The sequence below is a fragment of the Hemitrygon akajei genome, chromosome 11 (genome assembly GCF_048418815.1).
Source record: "Hemitrygon akajei chromosome 11, sHemAka1.3, whole genome shotgun sequence".
Classification (NCBI taxonomy): Eukaryota; Metazoa; Chordata; class Chondrichthyes; order Myliobatiformes; family Dasyatidae; genus Hemitrygon; species Hemitrygon akajei.
The window spans coordinates 24,480,921-24,507,759 of NC_133134.1; the positions used below are offsets into that span (position 1 = coordinate 24,480,921).

General features: G+C 37.8%; 1 protein-coding gene across 1 annotated transcript in view; it reads left to right on the top strand.

Moving 5' to 3' along the window:
* dnah3 (dynein axonemal heavy chain 3) overlaps nt 1–26,839 on the top strand; it is a 155,838-nt gene that overhangs the window by 48,700 nt on the left and 80,299 nt on the right. The window contains exons 17-29 of the mRNA XM_073060476.1: nt 602–813; nt 3,882–3,973; nt 5,311–5,425; nt 6,540–6,656; nt 7,123–7,302; nt 8,375–8,511; nt 17,148–17,349; nt 18,216–18,308; nt 19,746–19,856; nt 20,013–20,127; nt 21,372–21,570; nt 23,236–23,344; nt 25,115–25,228. Coding sequence (XP_072916577.1) covers nt 602–813; nt 3,882–3,973; nt 5,311–5,425; nt 6,540–6,656; nt 7,123–7,302; nt 8,375–8,511; nt 17,148–17,349; nt 18,216–18,308; nt 19,746–19,856; nt 20,013–20,127; nt 21,372–21,570; nt 23,236–23,344; nt 25,115–25,228 — 1,796 coding nt within the window. The remainder of the gene's footprint in view (nt 1–601; nt 814–3,881; nt 3,974–5,310; nt 5,426–6,539; nt 6,657–7,122; nt 7,303–8,374; nt 8,512–17,147; nt 17,350–18,215; nt 18,309–19,745; nt 19,857–20,012; nt 20,128–21,371; nt 21,571–23,235; nt 23,345–25,114; nt 25,229–26,839) is intronic.

Here is a 26,839-nt window from a genome sequence, read left to right on the forward strand (position 1 = left end):
GGGGGGGGGGGTTTGTGTGTGTGTGTGTGTGTGTGTGTGTGTGTGTGTGTGTGTGTGTGTGTGTGTGTGTGTGTGTGTGTGTGTGTGTGTGTGTGTGTGTGTGTGTGTGTGTGTGTGTGTGTGTGTGTGTGTGTGTTCTGTGCAGCTCAGGAAACGTGTCAATGGCTGTTTCACTCACAGTCCTGAAGCTGAGCAGTGCAGGAAAACCTTGCTGCTGACCATCCATCGTGCCCCGTCCTTTGTGTGCTGCTGGTATAGTTCTGGTGTGCTTTGTGGAAGGTGGCTGGAAATCAAAGCTATGATGGTGTGGGAGGTGAATTTGGGGAAGAGTTGCTGGGTTCGGATGATCTGTGGGGGAGAGTGGACCATACGGATGGTTGGGAAGTAGGCCTCCTGTACCAGTCAGGGCATTGTAGGTGAGATCGGTGGCCGAATGCATTGGTTTAAGGGCTGGGGCCCAGGGACTTGCCATGAAGGAGAGAATGTGAAAAAAAAACAATATTTACTCGTGTTTAGTCACATATTGGAATATGATTAGTAGATTTTCCTAGAGTGCACTATGATTTGTATTGACTGCTTTTCTATTTTCTTCATTTGTTAGGACCTTTTCAAGCTCTAGATGCTGAAGAGGTTACAAACAAAGTTTCAAATATGTGGAGAACAATGTACAAACTGACAAAGACATTTGCAGATGTCTCTGGACCCAAACGTGTGGCAGAAAATGCCAAATATAAAATTGAGAAATTTAAACCTTACCTACCTATCATCTCAACAATTTGCAATCCTGGCATCAAGGAACGACACTGGGAGGAGGTAATTTTAAATGACACATAAACAACAAACAGTGCTTAGTGTTCTTTTAGAACACAATTGCTTCTTAAGGATTACAAAGCTGAGGTCTGTCTGAGCTTTCATTATTTGGGGACCATGGACCCCTTGCTTAATGGTATTGGTCCATAGCATAAAACAGGTTGGGAACCCCGGTATAAAGTAAAGTCAATGAACAGAAAACTGAGGGACTGTACACTGGGTAACTGAGAACAAGACAACAACAGAATGGCCTCTATAATGAAGTGAAATAAGTGAAGGGACCAAGACAATGGCACATCTTTCTCCCTCTGCGCACATACACACTCATGTAAAAGATTTGTCAGTAAGTCACATTTACTTTATCCAAATTTATCTGGACTGTCAAAGACTGACTGGCCTAGTTTTTGCATAGTTCTGTTGACATTTTCCCACGTATCTGTCTGAGCAACCTTGGCACTATCCCATCAAATCATGGCTAATGTTTTATCCCTGCTGACCCAAATGTGCTCCAACTCTGGACCTCAGAATTTGGATTGTGAAGCGTCAGGGACATGGCTGTTTCTCACAGTTGTGATGGAGAATCAGCAAGAACCATTTGCAGCATGCTTAGAAGCATCCTGAAAAACTACGTGTTAGTAAATTTAATAAACGATTATTTATATAGTGTACAGTTTATTAATTTATTTCCTGAATTAGTTTTCTGTAGTGATTGATGACCCATTATAAACATCCTGGGAACCACCAATGACATAAGTGTGGGCTAGCACTTAAGTGTAATGGCCAGTAATAGGTGCCCCATGTTCTGTGATTCCTCCTCAAAACCTATTTACCATCTAGTCAGGGATGTAATTTGTGAGAGGACACCTCTTGCTTCAACAGTGCAGCAACAACAAACAATGCCATCCAGCGTAACGTAGCCTTCTGGTTTGATACCACCTACCACCCTAATCATTCATTCTGTCCATCAGTGTTACATCATGATTAAAGTGTGTGCCATCTACAACATGCACTGCTATCACTCACTTAGGCTGCTCTGACAGTTCTTTTCAAACCATTGATCTTTGCCACCAAAAAGGACAAAGGCTGCAGGCACAGGAAATCACCACCATCTGCAAGTTCCCTTCTAAACCGTGCATCATTCTGACTTGGAGTAATATTGCTGTTCTTTTATCATTGTTCGGTCTAAATCCCGGTGCAGTCTCCCCAAAAGTGTAGTAGGAGTGTTTTTGGGTTTAGGACATGTACATTTGGCAATTGACTTGGGCTACCGGCCTTCACATCTGAATATGTATTGTAGATGTAATTTGGAGTGCAGCTCTGAACAATGGGTTCCAAAAAGCTGTGAATCCCAGACCAGTCAAGGCTGATTAAGATTCATGTGGATGTCTGTGGTGTGGATGTGAATGGGGAGCTGTGAAGGTCGTATGTAGTTTCAAAGAAAGCATTGTCTGTACATCGTAAATATGGAATTGTCCTTTGATGTTTGGCACATAAAATATCGAGCCCCATGTTGGGCCAGCCAGACCTTTTGACCGAAAACGTCTCTGTATGATGCCTACTGTATTTTGTTTTGTTGAATAAAGAAGCTGCTTTGTTATCTGCCAATACTTTTCTCCAGTGACATCATTCATGCAACAAGGAGTATCTTTACTTGAAGGATTTCAGTGATTCTAGAAGGTGACTCACAACACTCATCTCAAGACCAATTAGGAATGCTCAGGAAATACTGGCCTGACTGCAAAGTGAATAGAAAAGAATCTTGGATTTTTTTTAGGGAGGAGGTAAAACCGTGCAGTGCGGGGTGTGGGAATTATGAGTTTTTTGGCTGAGGATGGAAGGTCTCCTGAGTTGATAAGGGTGGTGATGGTACGGGAGACAATGGTTTGATGTTTTTTGGTGGGGTCCTGTTCCAGGGGTAAGTAAGAGGAGGTGTCAGAGAGCTGCCATTTGGCCTGAGGTAGAAGTCCATCCGCCAGACTACTATGGCACCACCTTTGTGTGCGGGTTTGATGGTGAGGTTAGGATTAGTGCGGGGAGAGTGGAGAGCAGTGCATTCAGAGGGAGTGAGGTTGGAACAGGAGAGAGGAGTGGTGAAGTTGAGACGGTTGATGTCTCGGTGACAGTTGGAGATAAAAAGATCGAGTGCAGGTAGAAGGCCCGGTGGGGGTGTCTAGGAGGAGGAGGAGGGTTGAAGACGTGAGAAGGGGGTCATCAATAGGGGGAGGGGAATCCTTGTTAAAGTAGTAGGCTCAGAGATGTAGGCGACGGAAGAAGAGTTCAGCATCATGGCGTGCACAGAACTCACTGAGCTGTGTCCTGACGAAGGGTCTCAGCCCAAAATGTTGACTGCTCATTTCCATGGATGCTGCCTGACCTGCTGAGTTCCTCCAGTTTGTTGTACGTGTTGCTTTGACCCCAGCATCTGCAGTGCACTTTGTGTTTTAGATTGTTTTTATTGCCTTGGACATTTAGAAGCTTTAAATATTTGCAGTGCTGCCAGTTATCTAAACCAGAGGAGTTGAGGAGGCAGTATTTATCCAGAAGACATTTCTTTTCCTTTCAGGTTTGTTTTGGCCCCAATCCCCAGAAATGAGCCCATAACATGATAGAAGAAATTTCCATCACTGAGGATCAAGTCAGCTCTCAGGGCTGACTCTCAGGCAAGCTGTCTCAGGGTAACTTGTACTTAGTAAATTTGTGCCTTATTCAGTATTTATGAGTGAGTATGGGAGACCCATTGCAGACTACAGATTTCTTTCAGATGTCCAAAAAAAAGTCTAGAACAATTCAAATGGGAAGTGATGGGAAATCTCTACACAGTCTGATTCCACTTGGAATGTAATGAGGAGTTCAGCATTGGAGTGTAAACTGGAAGCAACTTTAGCACTGCAGCACCAGTTTTTCCAGCATTTTCATGTAAAATTTGTGCAAATAGTTACAGCTGCCTTAAGATTGGTGTTGCTGAAAGATTAAAAAGAATACATTTTGACTAAACTGGAAATATTTTCTTCCCTTTAAATTACAAACTTTGGCAACTTATAACTTGTGCTGTCTTCATTTGGTGTCTACAGATAAGTGCAGTTGTTGGATTTGAAGTGAAACCCGATAAAGACACCACCTTGCAGGAGATGCTAGAAATTGGACTCGAAAAATTCCTTGATAAGTAAGCACTTCACAGACTTAATTTTTCCAGCGTCAGCACCTTCTCTGTTATGCTATTTTCTCACTGAAAAGAAGTAATCTTGCTTCATAAGTTAGTCACTCTACTCAGTACAGAGAGTAGTCTGTGCATGAATAGACCAAAGGGCACCACACAGATTAATTGACTGCTTAATATGTGGTAACACCTTCCTATGATCTCTTTGCAGATAAAGAGGAATTGCATTGTGATATTCTGATATTAGTCATTATGCTCTACATGTTTATTCATTTGCAACTATTTCATTTATTCGCTCGACTACATGTTGTTGTTAATTGGCAATGAATGGAGAAAATGCAATTGAATTTACATTTCAATTTTTTCCCTTTATTTGATTGTGTGTGTGTGTGTGTGTGTGTGTGTGTGTGTGTGTGTGTGTGTGTGTGTGTGTGTGTGTGTGTGTGTGTGTGTCTGTGCCAAGAGAATTGCATTGTAAGTATTTCATGCTATTGGTCTGGAATCATGCATATAATTTTCCTTTATAAGTGTGCAGAACTAAAGGGCAAAAATCTCTTTATTACAGTTCTACCCACAACCCCGTGTCCCTCATTTGAAGCATTGATATTCAAAGAAAATCTCAATATTGTTTTTACTTAAGGAAGGATAATTTAAGGAGTGGGAGTCATCGCTAATAAGCATTATTGCTTGAATTTAACAGCTCACTAGTAACTGAATGAATGTAATGTGAATATTTCATGAATAGCTTTAAAGTAATTAATAATTAAGCAGAAAATATTGTTATTGGATGCAGCTTTTAACATGCCCAGTTATTACCAAAATAGCAAAACAATATTGCTTTAGTTAAATGAATAGACAGTATGAAAGAATTAATATTTAAAAACCAAATATCACAAGATAAAATGCAAAAGGGTCAGAAAGATGCAAGATTGAACCATCAGAGAAATGGGAGATGGGAGCTCATGGACTGATCCTTGGTGTGGGGGAGTTCATTGTTGTGCTGTTCAGTCGGTTAGCAATGGCAATACTTCTCTGATTATCAGGTTAATTAAAGGCCAAACAGGAACTTTCTTTTAAAATTTTTTGTATGAGTAAGTAAGATTTTAAAACAATTTTAGGAATCGTGTGTTCAAAAACTATTAAGTTTATTGTCTGATGACAATTAGGCATTAAGGAAAAGGGTTTAAGAGAATGAGATGTTTATTTGTGTATGTGTTTGTTTTTTGTAGTCTTAGCAAATTGTACAAGTAATAACTGTAATGGAAAGTCAACAAGTGCTTCAAATGGAAGTTCTGTATGTATTTACATAAGTAATAAATTGACCCATAATCCGGTCTGTTTAGATTGGAAGAGATCGGAGTAGCAGCAAGCAAAGAGTACTCACTGGAGAAAGCTCTTGCTAAAATGAAAGCAGAATGGGTGGATTGCACCTTCAACTTTACAAAGTATAGGGACACGGTGAGTATATTTTGAACTAAGTCAACTTGGATGATTATTTACTTCACCTGCATTCTTACATATGGCCTGTTATGCAAGTGGCGTTTTCGGCAGCAGTGAAGGTCTTCCATCTCTTGACGGTGTTTAAGGCTTCCTTCTTCATGTCAGTAGCTTCCTCTTGGTTTTCACTACTGTCAGTCATACAAGTCCTAGGTGGAGACTCAGGAATACTGTCAGACTCAGATGAAGAAGGATTCTTCATTGCTGTTTCTGTAGCAATTTTGTTTTACCGGTCAGGGTTGATAGCTCTGAGTTGAATCCAAAAACCTGGAAAACCGAAGGACTACTCTTAGTCTGACCTTTACCCTTTGACGTGCTTAGCATGGGTGACCCCACCAAGAGCCAAATCATAAAGCCCTGATTCCAGACAACATAGCTCTCCGTTCATTGAGGCACGCAAGCCTCCGAACCATGACCAGATTATGGTTCTCTTGGAGTATCACACCTATAAATTTATTTTACAAAATTTCCTTGAACACCTGATTCGGAGCAGTTTCATCTATCCAGTACATTCTCTCTTTCACAGCATATTTACTGTGTTGCATTAGCCGGTCTCTTTCACAGTGAAAAGCAGGGCGTAATAATTTTTTTTAAAAGAGCGGAAAAGAAGAGTGTTTGACAAATAACAGGTTGTTAACACAAATGTGAAGAGGGTGATTACACAAAGTTTAAAGGGAAATAAGAAAAGTGGAGATAACTGGAGAGAAGCAAATAGAAAAGGGAACGGGGTTAGTATAGATTAGACAGAGTGAAACCATTTGCATTGGTGGAAGGGTAAAGAAACAGGGACATAAAATGAAAACGATTAGCAAAGGAACCAAAAATGAAGCAAAACCTTGAGGAGCAATTCATCATTGAGTAGGGCCTGTTAGAAGTACTAGTGCAGAGAGATTAGATTACACTGTTCAAGAGTGAATTACATAAGTATGTGAAAGGAAAACTCTGGAGGAAAAACACTGGTATAAAGTTAATGGACTGAATAGTTGTAACCTGTTATTGAAGAATGATGTAATTTGGAGCATATAGATTGCCCTTTATAGATAAGATGCTGTAACCCAGTCTCTTGTATTTTCAGAATGTAAGCATTCTGTCCTCAGTGGATGATATCCAGGTATTGCTGGATGATCACATCATTAAGGTACAGACCATGCGTGGATCACCATATATTAAGCCAGTTGAAACTGAATGTAAGGTAGGAACAAATGAATTGGAGAGAATGGGGCTTTGTGAAGCAGCATTATTAAAAATGAATGCCTATATTTAAAGCTGATTTATTTTGCAATTCTGCATTGACATTTGTTTTCCTCTCTCTGCCTCTCCGGAAAAAGTTGCACATGTAGAGTTTTGATAACGTATATAAATGTAATTTTAATTACAGATTTTTATTTGCAATGCAATTTGAAGCAATTTGTTTCAGAAGATTAAATACACTAGCTACTAAAATTAGAAATTTTGATTTTCGGTCCTTAATTATTAATCTTCATTTTACAACATACTGGTAAGGTAGTTCACCTAGATTGAAGCTCCAGTTCATTTTGTTTAATAAATATGATAGTAAAAGAACTCATTTGGGTGATAAGAGATAATGTTGTTTATTTTTATAAAAATATTATAAGAAGTCAATGTAACAATTTTCTGTATAATTTTTAACAATCTAGCTTTGGGAAGAGAAGTTAGTGCTGATGCAGAATATTCTTGATGCCTGGTTAAAATGTCAGGCCACCTGGCTTTACCTAGAGCCTATCTTTAGCTCTGAGGATATCATTGCTCAAATGCCAGAAGAAGGTCGGAAGTTTGGAATTGTAGATGGCTACTGGAAGGATATCATGCTTGAAGCAGTAAGTTAATCACACATTCCAATTATTCTCGGGATCAATAAAGTATGTCTGTCTGTCTTCAATTCAAAACTTAATATTGAATTCAATTAACAAAATAAATAATAGGTATTTTTATAAACATGAGATTCAGTAGATGTGGGAAATTTAGAGACGGACAAAGTGGTGGAGGAACACAGCAGGCCAGGCAGCATCTATGGAGAGGAATAAATAGTTGATATTTCAAAGATTCAAAGTACATTTATTATCAAAGAATGTATAAATTATGCAACTTTGTTGAGACCCTCCATCTTTTATAGCATCCATGTATACCAAAAACTTGGAAAGTTGTGGGAAATTTTGAAAGCAATATTTAGCTTTCCAGTATTTTTCCACATGTTAATATTGGGCTGTAGGTGAGGAATTGCTGCTGTACCTAATCAAAGTACTTAAAATACTTAGTGTTTTCTTTTCTTTATTTTCTGTTTCCTACCAAATCTTCTTCCCAGGTTTTGCACCTAATCCCGATTTGCGAATTGCAGGGTGCGAGTGAAGGGGAGAACTTCCTCTCATTCTTTGATATCCTTCTCCCTGCCCTTTTCTGGGAAGTAACCTTTTAATTTAGTGTGATAGAAACCTGGGACTGTTACCAAAGCTAGTAAGATGCCCCTGGTTCACGTTAGTGAATCACTTTAAATATATTGCCAATCTCTTTGTAGGTGTTTCTTAGGTGATGGTGTTGAGTATTTCTTACTGTTAACTGTATACTTAACAGCACAGGGCCGCCATTTATTGTCCATTCCCAATTGTCCATTGCCAGCAACATCTACATCCTATGAATGAATAAGCTGAAAAAAGTTCATTTCTTGTGTTCAAAATGTTAAGTTATCCCAATTAGATAACTAGCATTATTTTCAATTGGTAACATAATGTTACACATATTTTCACCCACTGACACAGCAAATTTGCTTCCTTGAGACAGTTTAGTGTATTGTTAGTTTGAATGGATGTAAGATTAAAGATTGTCTTCATCTGTTGTCAATGAGACATAGTACAAGGCATTTTTTTTCTAATGTGTTAATTTTGTTGTTACAAGATAAAAGATACACATGTTTTGGAAGCTACTGCTCAGCCAAATATGTTGGAAAGATTGGTAGAAGCTAATGTTCTCTTGGAAGAGATCCAGAAAGGCCTTAATCTGTACCTGGAGAAGAAAAGACTTTATTTCCCAAGGTAAGAGATCCTTCTTGAAAATATGCTGGAGTTAATTCATTTTATGTAAGTGGAGTAGAATTGAAGATTTATGGTAGTACAATAAAAGTTGTTAGATATTGGGGAAAATCAGGAAATAATTTAACATATAACATTTTTTAAGCTTCTTTAATCTTTGCATGTGGAGTAATATAATTTAAAAAAAATGACTAATCTACTGAATTTTTAAAGTTTTAATGTTAATGGGCTTAATGGGCCGGTAAAAAGAAAAAGAATTTTAACATATATTAAAAAAATGAAAACAGATATAGCTTTTTTACAAGAAACTCATTTAACAGACATAGAACATCAGAAATTAAAAAGAGACTGGGTTGGAAATGTTATTGCAGCTTCATTTAATTCAAAGGCGAGAGGAGTTGCAATTTTGGTTAACAAAAATTTACCAATTAAAATACAAAACGTATTAATTGATTCGGCGGGGAGTTATCTAATTATACATTGTCAAATTTTTTCAGAACTATGGACCCTTATGAACATTTATGCACCAAATGAAAATGATGTAAAATTCATACAGGAGGTCTTTTTGAATTTGGCTAACACACATGATAAAATATTAATAGGTGGAGATTTTAACTTTTGTCTAGATCCAGTTTTAGATAGATCAACAAAGGTTGTTACAAAATCAAAAGCAGTAAAATTAACTCTATCATTGATGAAAGACTTAAATTTGATTGATATATGGAGAAGAATTAATCCAAAAGAAAGAGATTATTCATTTTATTCAAATAGACATAAAACATATTCAAGGATAGATTTTTTCCTATTATCAACGAATATTCAAGATAGAGTGAAAAATGTGGAATATAAAGCAAGAATATTGTCAGATCATTCTCCTTTAATAATGACAATGATAATGATAGATAAAGAGGAATCAATTTATAGGTGGAGATTTAATTCAATATTATTAAAACGTCAAGATTTTTGTGATTTTATGAAAAAACATTCAGTTCTTTTTAGATATAAATTCACATTCCGTTGATGTTAAATTTATAGTGTGGGAAGCAATGAAGGCATATTTGAGAGGTCAGATAATAAGTTATACTTCTAAAATTAAGAAGGAATATATGATAGAAATAGATCAATTGGAAAAAGAGATTACAAAATTAGAAAAAGAATCCCAAAGAAATATGACAGAAGAAAAACGAAGACAACTTATTAACAAGAAGTTACAATATAATACACTCCAAACATATCGAACAGAAAAAGCAATTATGAGAACTAAACAAAGATATTATGAACTAGGTGAAAGATCACATAAGGTTCTTGCATGGCAGTTAAAAACAGACCAGACTTCTAAACCAATAAATGCAATTCGAACAAGAGTAAATAAAATTACTTATAAACCTTTAGAAATTAATGAAGCTTTTAAGAATTTTTATTCTGAGTTGTATAAATCAGAATCACAAAATGACAATGTCAAGATAGAAAGGTTTTTATCACAAATAACTCTTCCAAAATTAAATACGGAAGAACAGAAGGGATTAGATATGCCTTTTACATTGAAAGAGGTCGAAGAAGCCCTAGGATAATTTCAAAGTAATAAATCTCCAGGAGAAGATGGTTTTCCACCTGAATTCTATAAAAAGTTTAAAGATTTATTAATTCCTCCTTTTATGGAGTTAATACACCAAGCGGAAAGAACACATAAACTTCCAGAATCTTTTTCAACAGCTATTTTAATAGTATTGCCAAAAAAAGATAGAGATCTTTTAAAGCCAACATCATATAGACCTATTTCTTTATTAAACACTGATTATAAAATAATAGCAAAAATCTTATCTAATAGATTATCTAAATGCTTACCAAAATTAGTACATATGGATCAAACAGGATTTATTAAAAATAGACAATCGGCAGATAATGTAACTCGCTTATTTAGTATAATTCATTTAGCACAGAAGAGGGACGAAATGAGCGTGGCAGTTGCTTTAGATGCAGAAAAAGCATTTGATAGATTGGAATGGGATTTTTTATTTAAGGTATTGGAAAAATATGGATTAGGAGTATCTTTTATAAAATGGATTAAAACCTTAAATACTAATCCCAAAGCTAAAGTAGTGACAAATGGTCAAATTTCAACACCATTTCAGTTAACAAGGTCAACTAGGCAAGGTTGTCCATTATCACCTGCTTTATTTGTGTTGGCGATAGAGCCATTAGCTGAATTGATTAGAATGGACCCAGATATTAAGGGTTTCAGAGTTAATCAGGAAGAATACAAGATTAACTTATTTGCTGATGATGTTCTGCTTTATCTAACAAACCCATTGCACTCGTTGTGTAAATTATCCTATAGATTAGACGAATATGGGAAAATATCAGGTTATAAAATAAATTGGGATAAAAGTGAAATTTTACCTCTTACTAAAGGAGATAATAATCAATGTCGATTAATAACCCAATTTAGATGGCCGGCAAATGGTATAAAATATTTAGGTATAAGAGTTGATAATGACATAAAGAACTTATACAAATTAAATTATTTACCACTATTGAAAAAAATTCAAGAAGATCTTGATAAATGGATGGTATTACCAATAACATTAGTAGGTAGAGTAAATACCATAAAAATGAATATATTCCCTAGATTACAATACTTATTTCAATCACTACCAATACAATTACCCCAGAAGTTTTTTCAAGAGCTAAATAAATATGTGAGGAAGTTTCTTTGGAAAGGTAAGATGTCAAGAATATCGTTGGAAAAATTGACATGGAAATTTGAGCTAGGAGGGTTACAACTTCCAAATTTTAAGAATTATTATAAAGCAAATCAACTTAGATTTATTGCATCTTTTGTTGAGAAAGATAAACCAGCATGGATTAGAATAGAACTAGATAAAATAGGAGAAAACATACCAGAAGACTTTATATATAAATGGGAATCTAAATGGATACGGGAAAAGAAAGAATCTCCTATATTAAAACATTTGATTGACTTATGGAATAAGATAAATGTTGACGATGAGACAAAGAAATCCTTATTAGTAAAGAGATCTTTAATTCAAAATAGACTTATTCCTTTTACAATGGATAATCAACTTTTATATAACTGGTTTCAAAAAGGGATTAGATATATAGGAGATTGTTTTGAAGGAGGTATATTAATGTCATTCGATCAATTAAAGAATAAATATAAAGTATCAAACAACACTCTTTTTTGTTACTTTCAACTAAGGGCTTATTTAAGAGAAAAATTAGGTCAAACAATGTTATTACCGAAATCCAATGAAATAGAAACTTTAATTCAAAAAGGAAAGATTAAAAAATTTATCTCTTGTATGTATAATTTGATTCAAAAACAGGCAATTAAACAAGGAGTCCATAAGTCAAGACAAAAATGGGAAAGTGATTTGAATATTAAAATTGAAGAAAAAAATTGGTCAAGACTATGTCTTGAGAGTATGACAAATACAATAAACGTCCGATTAAGATTAGTGCAATACAATTTTTTACATCAATTATATATTACACCACAAAAAATAAATAAATTAAACCCAAATTTATCTGATCAGTGTTTCCGATGTAACCAAGAAATTGGTACTTTTTTACATTCTACTTGGTCTTGTTCTAAAATTCAACCTTTTTGGACAAATTTAAGAGTTTTATTGGAACAAATTATTGGAATACAACTTCCACATAATCCAATATTACTTTTACTAGGTGATATTGAAGGGATAAAACCGATATCCAAATTGAATAAATATCAGAAAGAATTTATAAAAATTGCATTAGCAGTAGTCAAAAAAGTTATTGCAGTTACTTGGAAATCTATTTAAGTATAGATCGTTGGAAGAAAGAAATTTATGGCTGTATTCCACTTGAAAAAATTACTTATAATTTAAGAGATAAATATGAAACATTTTTGAAAATTTGGCGCCCTTATTTACAAAAGATAGGATTAAATATATAGGTGCTCCGAAGATGAAATAATTGGTTACTTGGGGAAAGAAATGAATATATATACTAAAGTTATTATGAACTCCGTGGAGCATGTGGGGATCTTCCAATATCCAGGCATTCCTTTTTTTTTCTTTCTTTCTTTCTTTCTTTCTTTCTTTCTTTCTTCTTTTTTTCTATAGGGATGTTAGGGGGTAGGGGTTAAGGGGAGGGGGGATGGGTAACACATTTTCTTTTTCACACACTTTTATTCTGTAACTATTTGAAAACACAATAAAAAAAAGTTTAAAAAAAAATCTTTGCATGTTTTCATCACTTGAGGGTCCAGCATTCACAGAAGATACAAAAGATGTTTTTTGATACAGTTAGTGGAATATAGCTGGCAGAGATAGAACTGGCAGTAATTTGCTTTTCATTGAGTTACAATGACTATTGCATACAGTTTTGGTTGTCCCACTATAAGAACGATGTTGAAGTTTTGGAGAGGGTGCAGAAGAGGTTTACCAGGATGCTGCCTGGTTTAGAGGGCTTGTGCTAGCACGAGAGGCTGGATAAACTTGGGTTGTTTTCTCTGGAGCGTCGGAGGTTGCGGGGAGAACATTTACGAGATTATGAGAGGCATAGATAGAGTGGACAGGAGTATCTGTTTCCCAGGGTTGAAATGTTTAATACCAGAGGGCATGCATTGAAGGTTTAAGGAGAATGTGAGGGGTAAGTTGTTTTTACTCAGGGAATCATGGATATTTGGAATGCGCTGCCTGGTATGGTTGTAGAGGCAAATACATTAGAGGCTTTTAAGAGACTTTTGGATAGGCACATGGATGTAAGGAAGATGGAGGATGTGGACATGGTGTTGGTAGGAGGGATTAGTGTTTAGCTGATTTTGATTTGCTCTTTAGCTGGTTTGGCACAGCATTGTGGACTGAATGGCCTGTTCCTTTGCTGTACTCTTCCATTTAATTCAAAATCTCATACTTAGACACCTGAAAATATATTTCCTCTAAGTCATTGCCAACCTAGGGAATCTAATAGCCATACTCCAGTAGCAAAAACTCATACCCCTTATACCCTTTCCTGCAGACTCATCTCTAATCTACTGGGCAGGGCTGTGGCACTGTAGATATTCTAAGCAACAAATACAGGATGCTTCATTAAATTTCCCTAACCTGCAGAATGAATTAGAATAGCACACAGTTATGAGAAGAGACATGTGCAAACTAATTTTATTGGAACAAACGTTTGATTGTTCTCGATTATAAATATTTACTCATCCTCTCGTCGCTGATAACTGGACTCAGAACACACGCATATTTACCACTCAATCAGACTTTATTTTTCTTGTGAACAAGGAGAACAGCCCCTGTCACCCACACTGTTCTGAAGCCAGGACAGAACAATGATATTTTTATACAGAATTGGCTTATCAGTTAATGGTGTTGACCTTTTGTTAAACTCTGTATGTTTGAATCCCTTCTTTGCAAGATCAGTCACCATTTACATCAGCAATGTTAAATATCAGCCAAAACCACAAGTTGACAATTGATGATAGTTTGAAGTTAGTACAGCATTTGTCCCTTAGTTGTTGGTTGTGTTTCATGTCTTTCCATTATTCCTATCTTGTTTGTCCCCGTATTGTGTAAAGGGAAGTAATGTACTTCAAAGACCTTTTTAGAAAAGGTCTCACTTCAGAAGCCCCACTCATCTAGGTGATTTCACACCACCACAGTCATCCTCGCCAGTCCCGTCTGCAGTAAGTAGGGGTGGCTCCAGCAGTCTTACTGGTCTGGGTTGACTGCACACCACCACTGTCATTCTCACCTGTACATTGTCTTTAAACTTTGCCTTACTGCAACTCCCACACCTCCAATAACTAACTTCCTGTGTGAGCTGTTGCAGATAGAGTCATACAACATGGAAACAGGCCTTGTGGACTAACTTGTCCACACCAACCAGTGGGCAGCCTTCTCAACTTTCTATTTTAATTCCATCTCCCACCACTTGGTCCACAGCGTTCAATAATAGATAGATAGATACTTTATTGATCCCAAAGGAAATTATAGTGTCACTGTAGCATTACAAGAACACAGATATAAATATTAGAAGAGAAGTAGAAAGGATAATAATTGCAACACTTATGACCTTTATTTCTCCCTTCCCATCATCAGAGGTCCAAAGGTCACCTCCAAGATGAAACCAAGATTCAGTTTACTTCCAGCTTGGTTTCCTGCACTAGTTGCTTACAGCCAAGTCTATTCAGTCTGCAAGTATTCAAGTCATATGCTACCTAATTTCTCAAAATCTTTCCTAGTCTATCTTCACTATCATTGGTCTCCTTCACACTCATTGGAACAGATTTTCAATCTTTCTGTCAGGTGCTTGTTAGGGAACAGATTCTGGTGTTTTGGGTGCTGGTAATGAAACTTTTGGAAAGGGGCGTAGTCTCGTGCTTTGGATGACGGTCCTTTGTTGGTTTATGACCACTAGGTGGAATCTGTGCTCCTGTGAGTTGATCTGCATTTTCTCATCAATGTTCCTGGGCAAGGGGAGGCTTCTACATTTCCCTTCCCTCTGCAATATTGCTCTAATTATTTACACCTCCTCTGATCTAATCTGTTAAGTGTTTAACTGTATCATTGCTGCCTTTTTCAGCAATCCACCATCATCACCCTTATCCTGGTGATGAGATCACTCTCCTAGTCTCTACACACCCTTGTCTGACCTCCTTCTTTCCAACTTTCCTTTCCTTGACTCTTTTTACTTAAAAACCTGTTATTCTCTGAAAGTCCAAAAGAAATTTATTATCAAAGTACACATGTCACCATATACAATCCTGAGATTCATTTTCTTGTGGGCATACTTAATAAATTCAACATCCATAATAGAATGAATGAAAGACCACGCCAGCAGGGCGGACAACCGGTTTGGACAAGACAACAAGCTGTGCGAATACAAAAAGAATAAAAAGAAATAATAATAATAATTTAAAAATAAATAAGCAATAAATATTAAGAATATGAGATGAAGAGTCATTGAAAGTGAGTGCATAGGTTGTGGCTGCAGCTTAGTGATGGGGCAAGTGAAGTTGAGTGAAGTTATGCCCTCTGGTTCAACAGCCTGATGGTTGAGGGGTAATAAACATTCCTGAACCTGAGGCTGCTGTATCTGCTTCCTGACGGCAGCAGCAAGAAGAAAGCATGATGTGGGTGGTGGGGGTCCCTGATGATGGATGCTGCTTTCCTGTGACAACACTCCATGTAGATGTGCTCAGTCATGGGGAGGGCATTACCCGTGATAGACTGGGCTGTATCAATAGACAATAGTTGCAGGAGTAGGCCATCCGGCCCTTCGAGCCAGCACCGCCATTCAATGTGATCATGGCTGATCATCCACAATCAGTACCCCGTTCCTGCCTTCTCCCCATATCCCTTGACTCCACTATCTTTAAGAGCTCTGTCTAACTCTTTCTTGAAAGCATCCAGAGAATTGGCCTCCACTGCCTTCTGAGGCAGAGCATTCCATCGATCCACAACTGTCTGGGTGAAAAAGTTTTTCCTGAACTCCACTCTAAATGGCCTGCCCCTTATTCTTAAACTGTGGCCTCTGGTTCTGGACTCCCCTAACATTGGGAACATGTTTCCTGCCTCTAGTGTGTCCAATCCCTTAATAATCTTATATGTTTCAATCAGATCCCCTCTCATCCTTCTAAATTCCAGTGTATACAAGCCCAGTTGCTCCAATCTTTCAAAGTATGACAGTCCCGCCATCCTGGGAATCAACCTCATGAACCTACGCTGCACTCCCTCAATAGCAAGAATGTCCTTCCTCAAATTTGGAGACCAAAACTGCACACAATACTCCAGGTGTGGTCTCACCAGGGCCCTGTACAACTGCAGAAGGACCTCTTTGCTCCTATACTCAACTCCCCTTGTTATGAAGGCCAACATGCCATTATCCACTACGTTTTGCAGGATTTTCTATTCAAGGGCATTGATATTTCCATACATGAAACATCAACACATCCAACAAATCCAACACATGAAATGTAAATTCCACTCTTCCCTCCACCAAATTCCTCCCAAATAATTGTTTCAGAAGTCTTGGATGCTAATACATGGTGAGGGTTGTACTGCACTGTCAGTAGGGAGAGTTATGATGGGGAGTATAATGAATTTCTGCAGTCTATTCAGAACATTCCAGGTAATGCTCCAAAGCTAAAAGGCTGGAGTGCAAAACAGTTAAAATTCACTATTCACAGAAATTTGAGCTGGAATTTAAAACTTGGAGTAATTTTGAGCTGGAGTTAAAAAACTTGGATGATTTGGGAATTTTATCCACTTGTTCTCTTCACTGACCTAAAGAATTCCTTATTCTTAAATTTCAGCATCCTTAATGTCTTGGGTCATAAGGCAAGACATTTTGCTTATTGGCAAAAATGTTAAAATGTTCTCTGGAGGGACCGCAATCACTTGTACCTGTCCTGAAAACCTTTTCATGTTAGATTCTTTTTGTGAAACTGCTTGAACTGAGAGTATTTGCATTGGGTCAAATAAAGGGGGGAAGTGGGTAGAATAAGAGAATTCAAAGATGAGAAAGAGTGGAACGGGAATCACCTTTAACTCAATTTTCAAAGCGAACTCAATCATTGTGTTTATTCTCTTACGTGCTTAGTCTCTGGGTCCTTTTTTCCTCCTCTCCAGGTTCTTTTTCTTATCCAACGATGAGCTGCTCGAAATTCTTTCGGAAACCAAAGACCCACTCAGAGTCCAGCCACATCTGAAGAAGTGCTTTGAAGGGATAGCAAAGCTTCAGTTCACTGATCAGCTTCAAATAACAGGAATGATTAGCTCTGAAGGAGAAATTGTACCGTTTGTTAAAAATATTAATCCAGCAAAAGCTAAGGTACCCATTTGCTCCCATACCTATCAGCTGCTCCTCACTTCTTACTGAACAACCCATATTATAGTGATTAGGCCTGAGGTTTAGTTCAATTATGATTTAAACATTTTTAAAAGTTAAACGAATAACCAATGGTCTTTTGTGAAATTGACCCTTTTCTACAATAAGGACAGGGGTCAATTATATAAAAACCTTTGGTTATTATTTTAATTTCAAAACTTCTAAAAATCATAATTGAATTAAACCTCAGACCTAATCACTACTCACAGGCCACAAAGATCTTCAAGGCTAGCACACACAAAATGCTGGAAGAACTCAGCAGGTCAGGCAGCGTCTATGGAAAACAGTCGACATTTTGGGTTGAGACTCTTCTTCAGAACTGAAATGAAAGGGGGAAGATGCTAGAATAAAAAGATGGGGGGAGGGGGAGGAGGCTTCGGATTTCCAGTATCTTCAAATTTTCTCATCATAAGAGCTGATGTTCAATATCCTTCTGTATCTGAAGGTATGAAATTCCTTCCAATTTCTTAAATTAGTTCCAAATAGATACAAAAACATGTTCAGTTTTCAACTGGATTTGTGAATTGGATTTAACATGGGTATCTGCATGGTGATCTTAAAAACAATAGATTAAAATAAGTTTTGTTACACATGGTAGTTACTATATATCTTGGCAACTTTTTTTCCAAACAGATTTAAAACGTTCAGAGGTCTGTGAAGAGTTGCTTTGAGTTTCATGACAGCAGATTGAAAGAAATCAGTCCCCATGTCCCCATGATTTCCTCCTGTTTATTTTTGACATGAGTCAGTTTTATAAGATCAGTACACTAATCTTTAAAAAAAATATAAACTTTTTTTGTTTCTTACAGGGTATGGTAGAAAAATGGCTTTTGCAAGTTGAAGAGATGATGTTGAGCAGTATAAAGCACGTTATTAAGGAAGGTATTGCCGACTATGTTCAGGTAATAGGAGACAATATAGATCACAATTAAGCAATTGTAAATGATTATGATAATTCCTATCAGCTCATTGTTTGATGGAATTAGTTGTAACCTGTGTTTCATACTGCCTTTTGTTAATGTATTTGCATCAGTTTATTCCTTCCCTATCAATATCCTGGTTATGCTAGGATATTTACTCAGTAAAACAATGCAAAGCAATGCACTCAAAATGCTGCAGGAAGTCAGCAGGCCAGGCAGCATCTATGGAAAAGAGTTTCGGGCCGAGACCCTTCATCAGGACTGGAAAGGAAAGGGAGAAGTCAGAGTAGGAATGTGAGGGGAGGAAGAAGTATAAGGTGATGGGTGAAACCAGGAGAGGGGGTGGGGTGAATTAAAGAACTGGGAAATTGATTGCTGAAAGAGATAAAGGGAGGGAGGAGGGGGTACCTGTTAGGACAGGACAGAAGACCATGGAGGAAAGGGAAAGGGGAGGAGTAACAGAGGGAGGTGATGGGCAGGTAAGGAGAGGGAAACAGGATTGAGGAATGGTGGAGGAGAGGTGGGGTGCATTTGAGAAATAGATGTCCACCCCTCTTACAATGGAGCTCAGTACTTACCTTTAACACTTATGAATTATCTCCAAGGTATTGTAGCATAGTCCCTGGAACTTACCCCAGCAGGAGGCAATGTGCATCCTTTACTGGATTCTGTTGATATTGGAAACAAAGTATTCTGATATTTAATAAAAACTTATGAAGCATGTTATCTGCCAGTGAAAGTTGTGTATTTAATAATGAGTGGCTGAGGTAGAACTGCAGCTTGCATCTCTAGTGGCTCAGGTTCAGTCCTGACCTCTGCCACATCTCTAGTGGCCCAGGTTCAATCCTGACCTCTGCTACTACCTGTTTAGAGTTTGCAGGTACTCCCTGTGACAGCATGGGTTTTCTCCGGGCCTGGTTTCCACTCATTCCCAAACACATAAAGTTAATTGCAAATTATCCCAAGCGGTAGTGGTTGTACAGCTGATGGACACATGAAAAAAAAACATCATAGAGAAATAAGCAGAGAAACAAAATCAAGATTCAAATTGCATTTATTATCATCAAAGAATGTATAAATTATGCAACCTTGAGATTTGTTTGCTTACAGGCAGTTGCAAAACAAGGTACCTGAAAGAACCCAATTTTAAAAAAAAGACCAACCCCCTGTGCCCAGAGAGAAAGAGGGAAAAAAGAACAAAACAAATCATGCAAACAACAGAAGCAGGCAACCACAACTGCATTCCAAACCAAATTGAGTCCTTGGATCCAAATCCCCAGAGCAGCCCTGAGTAGGCCTAGATCCTGTAGATTGTAAGTTAAAGGGAAATATGAGAATATTATATACTCAGTGGTCATGAAAAATGTTGATCATTTGAGATTTGAAATTATTTAAGTACGTTATTCTTTGCTTTTGAAGCTTCCTCGTAGAAAATGGGTTCTTCAGTGGCCTGGACAGGTTGTGATTTCCGTGTCCTCGATCTACTGGACCAGTCAGGTTTCTGAGGCTATTAAAAATGGAACTTTACCTGTAAGTTGAAATCAAGTCAGCCTGTGTGGTGTGGTGTGAGGATACACCTCACAGGAGAAAATTCTTCAAATTTCAGAAAAAAAATGTGTTGATCACTGCTTTTCTCTTTTGAGTGCACTAATTACTATGGCAACACATTTCCCCATTGCTTTGAAGGATTATCTACAGAAAAGCAATGAACAGATCAATGAAATAGTGGAACTAGTGCGAGGAAAGCTATCTAGTGGTGAACGCATGAGTCTTGGAGCACTGATTGTCATCGATGTGCATGGTAATTATTGCCCAAAGCATTTCTCTGGGAGAAGGAACAGTAAGATGTTTGTTTCAGCGAGACACATTTTCTTAAATAATTTGTTCTGAGGATGTGGGCAGAAGTGATAAAGCCATGAAGTTGCCCAGACAACTAAAGCTTTGAAAAGTCAGCTGCATTATGTAAAGGTGACAAATTCATTTCAAAGAAAGGAATTTGTTACCTTCACATAAAAGAGCTGGCTTTTTTTGCATAATACAGCTGACTTCTTTGAAGAGAATCATTGAACAAGTTTTGTTGGCTTGGAACATAATTTGTTTTGGGTTTCACAAAGTGTGAGTTTGATTATTCAGGGCTGAGACAGGAACCCTTGAACACCACCTCACTGTTCCTCTTATTCACTTTTATTTATTTTAGCTTATAGTAATTTTTATGTCTTGCATTGTATTACTTCCACAAAAACAACAAATTTCACAATGTACGTCGGTGGTAGTAAGCCTGAATCTGATTCTTCACCCAGATGGTGGTGGTTCTTTGTAATTCTCTGCTCAAGATTAGACAGAGATTGAGAGATGAATTTTTAGAGATCAGAGGATATGAAGCAAATACAGAGAAGTGACTCAGAGATTAAAGGTCAGCTGTGATCTTATTTAATGTCAGAACAGGCACAAAGGTCCAATTAGGTGTTGCTCTCATTCCTGTGTTGTTAAATCACACTCCAAGTCCTTACAAACTGACAAGAGTCTTGACTATTAATAGTTATTTACAAACATTAGCAACCACAAACTGGTAATTGACCCAAGTGATGAAGTCCCAGACTGTAACCCTGAACCATTCTCAACCAACAGAACATATGCTAAGGGAGGTCCAGAATTGGACCATGTGGATTATGTGACTTTGGCCATCCAAGTCAGACCATGCTTTTCTGTGAGTCGGGTGCATAACAGGTTCTTCGTCTGACTAGTTGGTCGCCTGGGGCAGGGATAGGAATGCAATAAATCTCCCTAATCCTCTGAAAGTGAAATTATTTTCAGTTTCTTCACCTGAATGTTTAACAGCCTCTCCTTCTGATAGTATACACACATAAACCCAAAAGAGTGAAGTACTGGAGGAATGCACTGTTTCAGATTTGAAGTGTCTTATGTAAATAATGGTCACTGAAGTTACTACAGCTCAATAGGACTGTACTTTGATAGGACTAAAGGGAAGGTTTAGAGATATTTAAAAAGATTACAATATACTAATTGTGTGTTCTGTTCTGACAGCACGTGATGTAGTTGCCCAATTGACAGATGCTAATATATCAAGCCTTAATGATTTCATGTGGATATCCCAGCTGAGAAATTACTGGGAAGAAGATGAGGTGATTGTGCGTATGATCACTACTGTTTTGACATATGGTTACGAATATCTGGGTAACTCTGCACGACTTGTTATAACACCGCTCACTGACCGATGTTACAGGTAAAGTACCGCTGCTTATTCTTCTGTAAGAAACTGTCCACTCTGTGACTCTGGTATGAAGATTAGCCTTAATTGTCACCTGTACATTGAAACATACAGTGAAATGAGCAGTTTGTCAAATCAAATCAGAAAGGATTTTCACCTGCTTCTGGTACTAACATAGCAACTTAGATTAATATTTCTGCAAAGTAGTTTTGTCTGTGAATGAAATGTCTTTGAATTAAGGTTTCTACCTTGGGGGGGGGGGGGGGGGGGGGGTGTGTGTGTGTGTGTGTGTGTGTGTGTGTGTGTGTGTGTGTGTGTGTGTGTGTGTGTGTGTGTGTGTGTGTGTGTGTGTGTGTGTGTGTGTGTGTGTGTGTGTGTGTGTGTGTGTGTGTGTGTGTGTGTGTGTCGAAAGTTGGTAAGTTTATATGAAGATGCATGTTTGTCCTTTAGAGAAAAAAGGGAAGGCTTAATTTTTGTCTTGTTTGACGATGATGAAACCCATGCTTTTTCAAATTGATCTAAAGTCATTTTAGTTTCAGAAATTTAAGTGAATCCAATCTATGCATTTTATTTGATAATAATTGGGAAACACCCAAATACTTCCTTCTCCTTCATGCTGATCTTTCAATTGAAAATTTGAATGAACTTCAGCTCATTCAGGAAATGTATGTTCTGTATATGGTAACTGAAGTAACTTGGGGTCTCGGTTAGATTCCAGCCAGAATTGCTAGACCCATTGTATAAATACTTGGCAGTTCTTTAGCAATACTTAAAAATAGTTACTGAGGCTTATTTACAGAGCAGATTTACAGAACAAGAATTCTGGGTTTTTTTAAATGCATATGTGCATTGATAATGTTACTGAGATGACTAGATTTTATGTTCCCTACTTGCTAATGAAAAGATGCAGCAATCTTCCTTGAATGACTACTTAATTGTGGTGAAGGATTTCAATCGATTCAGAGAGCACAGCTCAGGAACAGGTCCTATGCCATGCATTATCTGTTCTGACCATTATTTTAGTTGGTGGTTTGATAAAACTGAGGAGAACGCTGTACCTTTTTAAGAGGGCAGTCAGATACATTGTTGTGGGGTGGAAAGCAGTTCCAGACCAAGTAAGAACACTAGATCTTCCCTGAAGGGCATTAATGATGAGCTGGTACCTTGAGATGGCTTCTAATAACAAGTGTCTTTCTGTATTTGTTATCAGAGGCAACAAAAGCTTCCTAGAGTTAAGTTTTTCCCCTGCAGCTTTCAACCAGAAATAAAACACTGTACATGATCAGAGTCTGATTGGAGAAAGTCATTAAAACCAAACTGCAACCCGTACAATCTTCCAGAGCAGGGGTTCCCAACCTTTTTTATGCCACGGAGCTTTGCCATTAACCAAGTAGTTCATAGACCTCAGGTTGGGAACCTCTGCTCCGGAAGATTAAACAGACTGGCAAAATCACGGTCGATGAAATCGAATCCCATTAGGAGGAAGCTATATTAACGTAAAGGAGTATTAATATTATAGAACAATGATATTTATTGGAATGTTTAAACAATTTTTTAAACCAGGCAGATTATGGCACTCGAACAGTAAAAATCTATTGTGTTCAAGTAGTTTGGAAAATCCATGATTTGTTATCTTTATTTTCCTGATTAAATGTTGCATTTTTCTTGTGATCTATCTAGGACATTGATGGGAGCATTAAAATTAAACCTTGGCGGTGCCCCCGAAGGACCGGCAGGAACTGGCAAAACAGAAACAACAAAAGACTTGGCAAAAGCAATAGCCAAGCAGGTAATTAAATGACAAGTACCCAGGTATTACTCCATGCTTTCATAGTAACACTTTAAAGAAATAACCTGCATTGCAATTTCTATTTGCTATTTCTATTTGTTAACTCTGTAATAAATGGTTTTGGAATAGCCTGGCTAAAGGCATGAGTAGCTCCGGAGTGCAGATCCTCACCACTCCAGTTTACCTGTTCCCTGAGTTATCGCTGTATTCAGCCATTTTAATGATGCTATTTCTTTTTGAGGGGCAAATTAAGTTGGCTGAAGACTGGCTTCTGTGATAGTGTAGATCATCACAGCAAATGGCATGGATCTTTCACTTGGCATGGTTGCATGGGACGGGCCCTTTCGTTGTTGAAGATGGGGATGTTCTTGGCCCACTCTTCTGTAGGCTATTTAATTATTCACGACCTTTCTCACAGCTTTGATCTGATTGTGCGATTGCTTGATTCAATAGATTTAGCACAGTTTCATCAGGATGGGACCTCACTTTTAGAAGTGCTGGCCTGGCATCCTCTCCTGAACCAGTTTTGATCTTCTGTTTACCCAGGTTTGAGTTGTCAAATCTGTTAATTGGCATTGCCACACCAGACAATGTAGAGCATCTCTTTGTGTGAAGACGGGACTTTGTACTGAGTAGGTGGTGCACAAGATCAAGTTGGCTTATCTGTTGACCACTTGCATATTGTTACGTTACTGTGGAATCTTCCACACTCGCCTGAGGAAGCAGATTGGGCCACAACTTAAAGTCTCACCCAAAAGGTTGCACCTCCAAAAGTTCTGGGTTGGAAATTCAGTTATGTTATGCTCACCTTTCCGAACTGGGAGCTATCCCGATTTTTATCTTTGAGAACAGCACGGTAGCATAGCAGTTTGTGTAAAAGCTTTGCGGCGCTAGCGATTGGAAGATTGAAGTTCAATTCATGTTATTATCTGTAAGGAGTCTGTAAGTTCTCCCTGTGACTGTGTGGGTTTCCTCTGGGTGCTCCAGTTTCCTCCCACAGTCCAAAGACATAGGGGTTAGGGTTAGTAAGTTGTGGGCATGCTCTGTTGGTGCCAGAAGCATGGTGGCCCTTGCGGGTGCCCGCTGCACAGTCCTCGGATTGTGTTGGTCATTGACTCAAATAATGCATTTCACTGTATCTTTCGAAATAAAGCTTTAATCTTCAATCTTTTCTATCAGCTGGGCCAGAGATAATGCTTACTGGGGTAAAATGTTCATCATATTGATTATTTAGTCATGTGGGAAAAATAAAAGTCAGGCATGTTTTACAATAGGTAGGAGATCTGCTCAGTCAAATTACTGTCCAGGTAGTGGAGGTCAAAATAACAATTGTACCTATATCCTAAACAACTATTACCTAGAATTCCATCATTCGTGTCAGTAGATTGACTATGAGCCACATCAGTGCATTCTTCTTGTGAAATGCATTCCATTAACGTTTAATGAGCCTCGGAGGCTGAGTATAGTTTGCTGATATGGCTAAATGGTGCACTTAGAGCTTTGGAGATGAAGTCCTGAGAATATATTTATTACCGTGATCATTTTTATGGTGCTTTTGTTCTATGCTAATAAAAAAATTGCTAAATTCAGTAGATTGTCTCAATGACCTTGATCAGAAATCTGGTGTAATGTGTCATGACATAAAACTAAAAGGAAAAAGTCTTTGTCAAACGCTTCTTAAATAAAGAATGGAGGCTTGCATTTATGTAGAGTAGATATTACCTTTAAGTGTGTTGTTCAACAAGATTGGCCTTTTCTTTGTTCTTGCAGTGTGTAGTTTTCAACTGCTCCGATGGTCTGGATTACAAAGCAATGGGCAAATTTTTCAAGGGTCTTGCCCAAGCTGGGGCCTGGGCCTGCTTTGATGAGTTCAACAGAATAGAGGTAATTACTTTGACGGGAAGATGATGACTTTTTAGTTACAATATTTACTTACCGGTAATTAACGATGCAGTAAACAGAAAGCTCAATGAGCTGGAGAATTTGCATAGATCTCAGTTTTTACACATTTGCACTCATTTACTAACACATTTAAAAGCATTATTTAAGCTAAGGTTTCTTTGCTGTTATTTTCTTTTGTTTATTTTGGTCCTCCTTTTTTTAAAATAAAATCTAGTTGTTTCCCATTCTCTCCTGAGTCATAAATCGTTGCCAGTCGATGATTCCATTAGCCAATCACCAACTCTGAATCAAATGGACCAAAGCAATCAGTGTCAGTGGATTTAACCCCTCATGGATAATTAAAGAGTAAAGTAAAAAACATTACTTGAGGTTGTCCTTGACCAAAGTTTATACAGTAGAGATTACTGACTAACAATAAGCAGCAGGAACTCTTGCTTGTACTTTTTTTTGCAAGTAGCAGAGGTGTAATGTGGCTACATTTAATGATGTCTGACTGAACAACTAACTCAGCACAAGCTGTGGATGAAATCAGTCTTATTCCTGCAGTAGGTTTGAAGATGACCCAGTCGAATCCAAGAACATTAGCAATTTCCATTTTCAAAACATCCTTAATGTCACAAAATGTTCCGAAATACTCAGATTAACTTGGGAACACGATCACAACATTTTGTGAAAAAGGTGCAGGGTTTTAAAAGAGTTAAAAACAACATGTAAGTTTTGTATTTGATAACAAAAACAAATGAACTTATCTATAATAGATAGGCACAGACACCTGAGGGACAAATGCATAATTTCATGGAATTGTAATGGCCTTTGTTCTGACTACACAGGAACTTTAGTGTACAGTAAAGCGTAGAGGCCACTTTGCCCCCCCCCCCCCCCCACCCCAGGCCTGCTATCCCATTCATTTAGATCTTGACTAAACTTGCATGTTCAACTCATTGCAGGCCATGGTGTAAACTGACATTTTCCCCTTTGTGGCAAAGGTGGTTCTGAATACAAATAGTGGGAGTTTGGTTTATGAGGCTCAAAGTTCCTCATCCCAGTTTAGAAAGAAACAACTGAATCTAATTACTCAGCTTCCTCAAGATTCTGAGAGCGAGGCTGTCGTTCTTTGCTCAGTCCTCTGATGGAACTGCCAACAGAATGACAGTAATACTCCTTACTTACTTTACTACTCTTTACTACTTCGTTAGTAATACCCAAAGCCTGGACTGACACCTTGCCCTACTGTCCTGTTTATTATTTATTGTAATGCCTGCACTGTTTTGTGCACTTTATGCAGTCTGATGTAGGTCTGTAGTCTAGTGTAGCTTTCTCTGTGTTTTTTTTATTACGTAGTTCAGTCTAGTTTTTTGTACTGTGCCATGTAACACCATGGTCCTGAAAAACGTTGTCTCATTTTTACTATGTACTGTACCAGCAGTTATGGTCGAAATGACAATAAAAGTTGACTTGACTTGACTTGACTTAATCCAACACACACTTTTAAACAGCCCCCGTTTCCCGTGAGTGTCTTGCTGCTGCTCAGAAGACCATGTTATTGTCAATGGAGGAGATTTTTTTGCTGGTTTCATTTTTAAGCACAAGTAT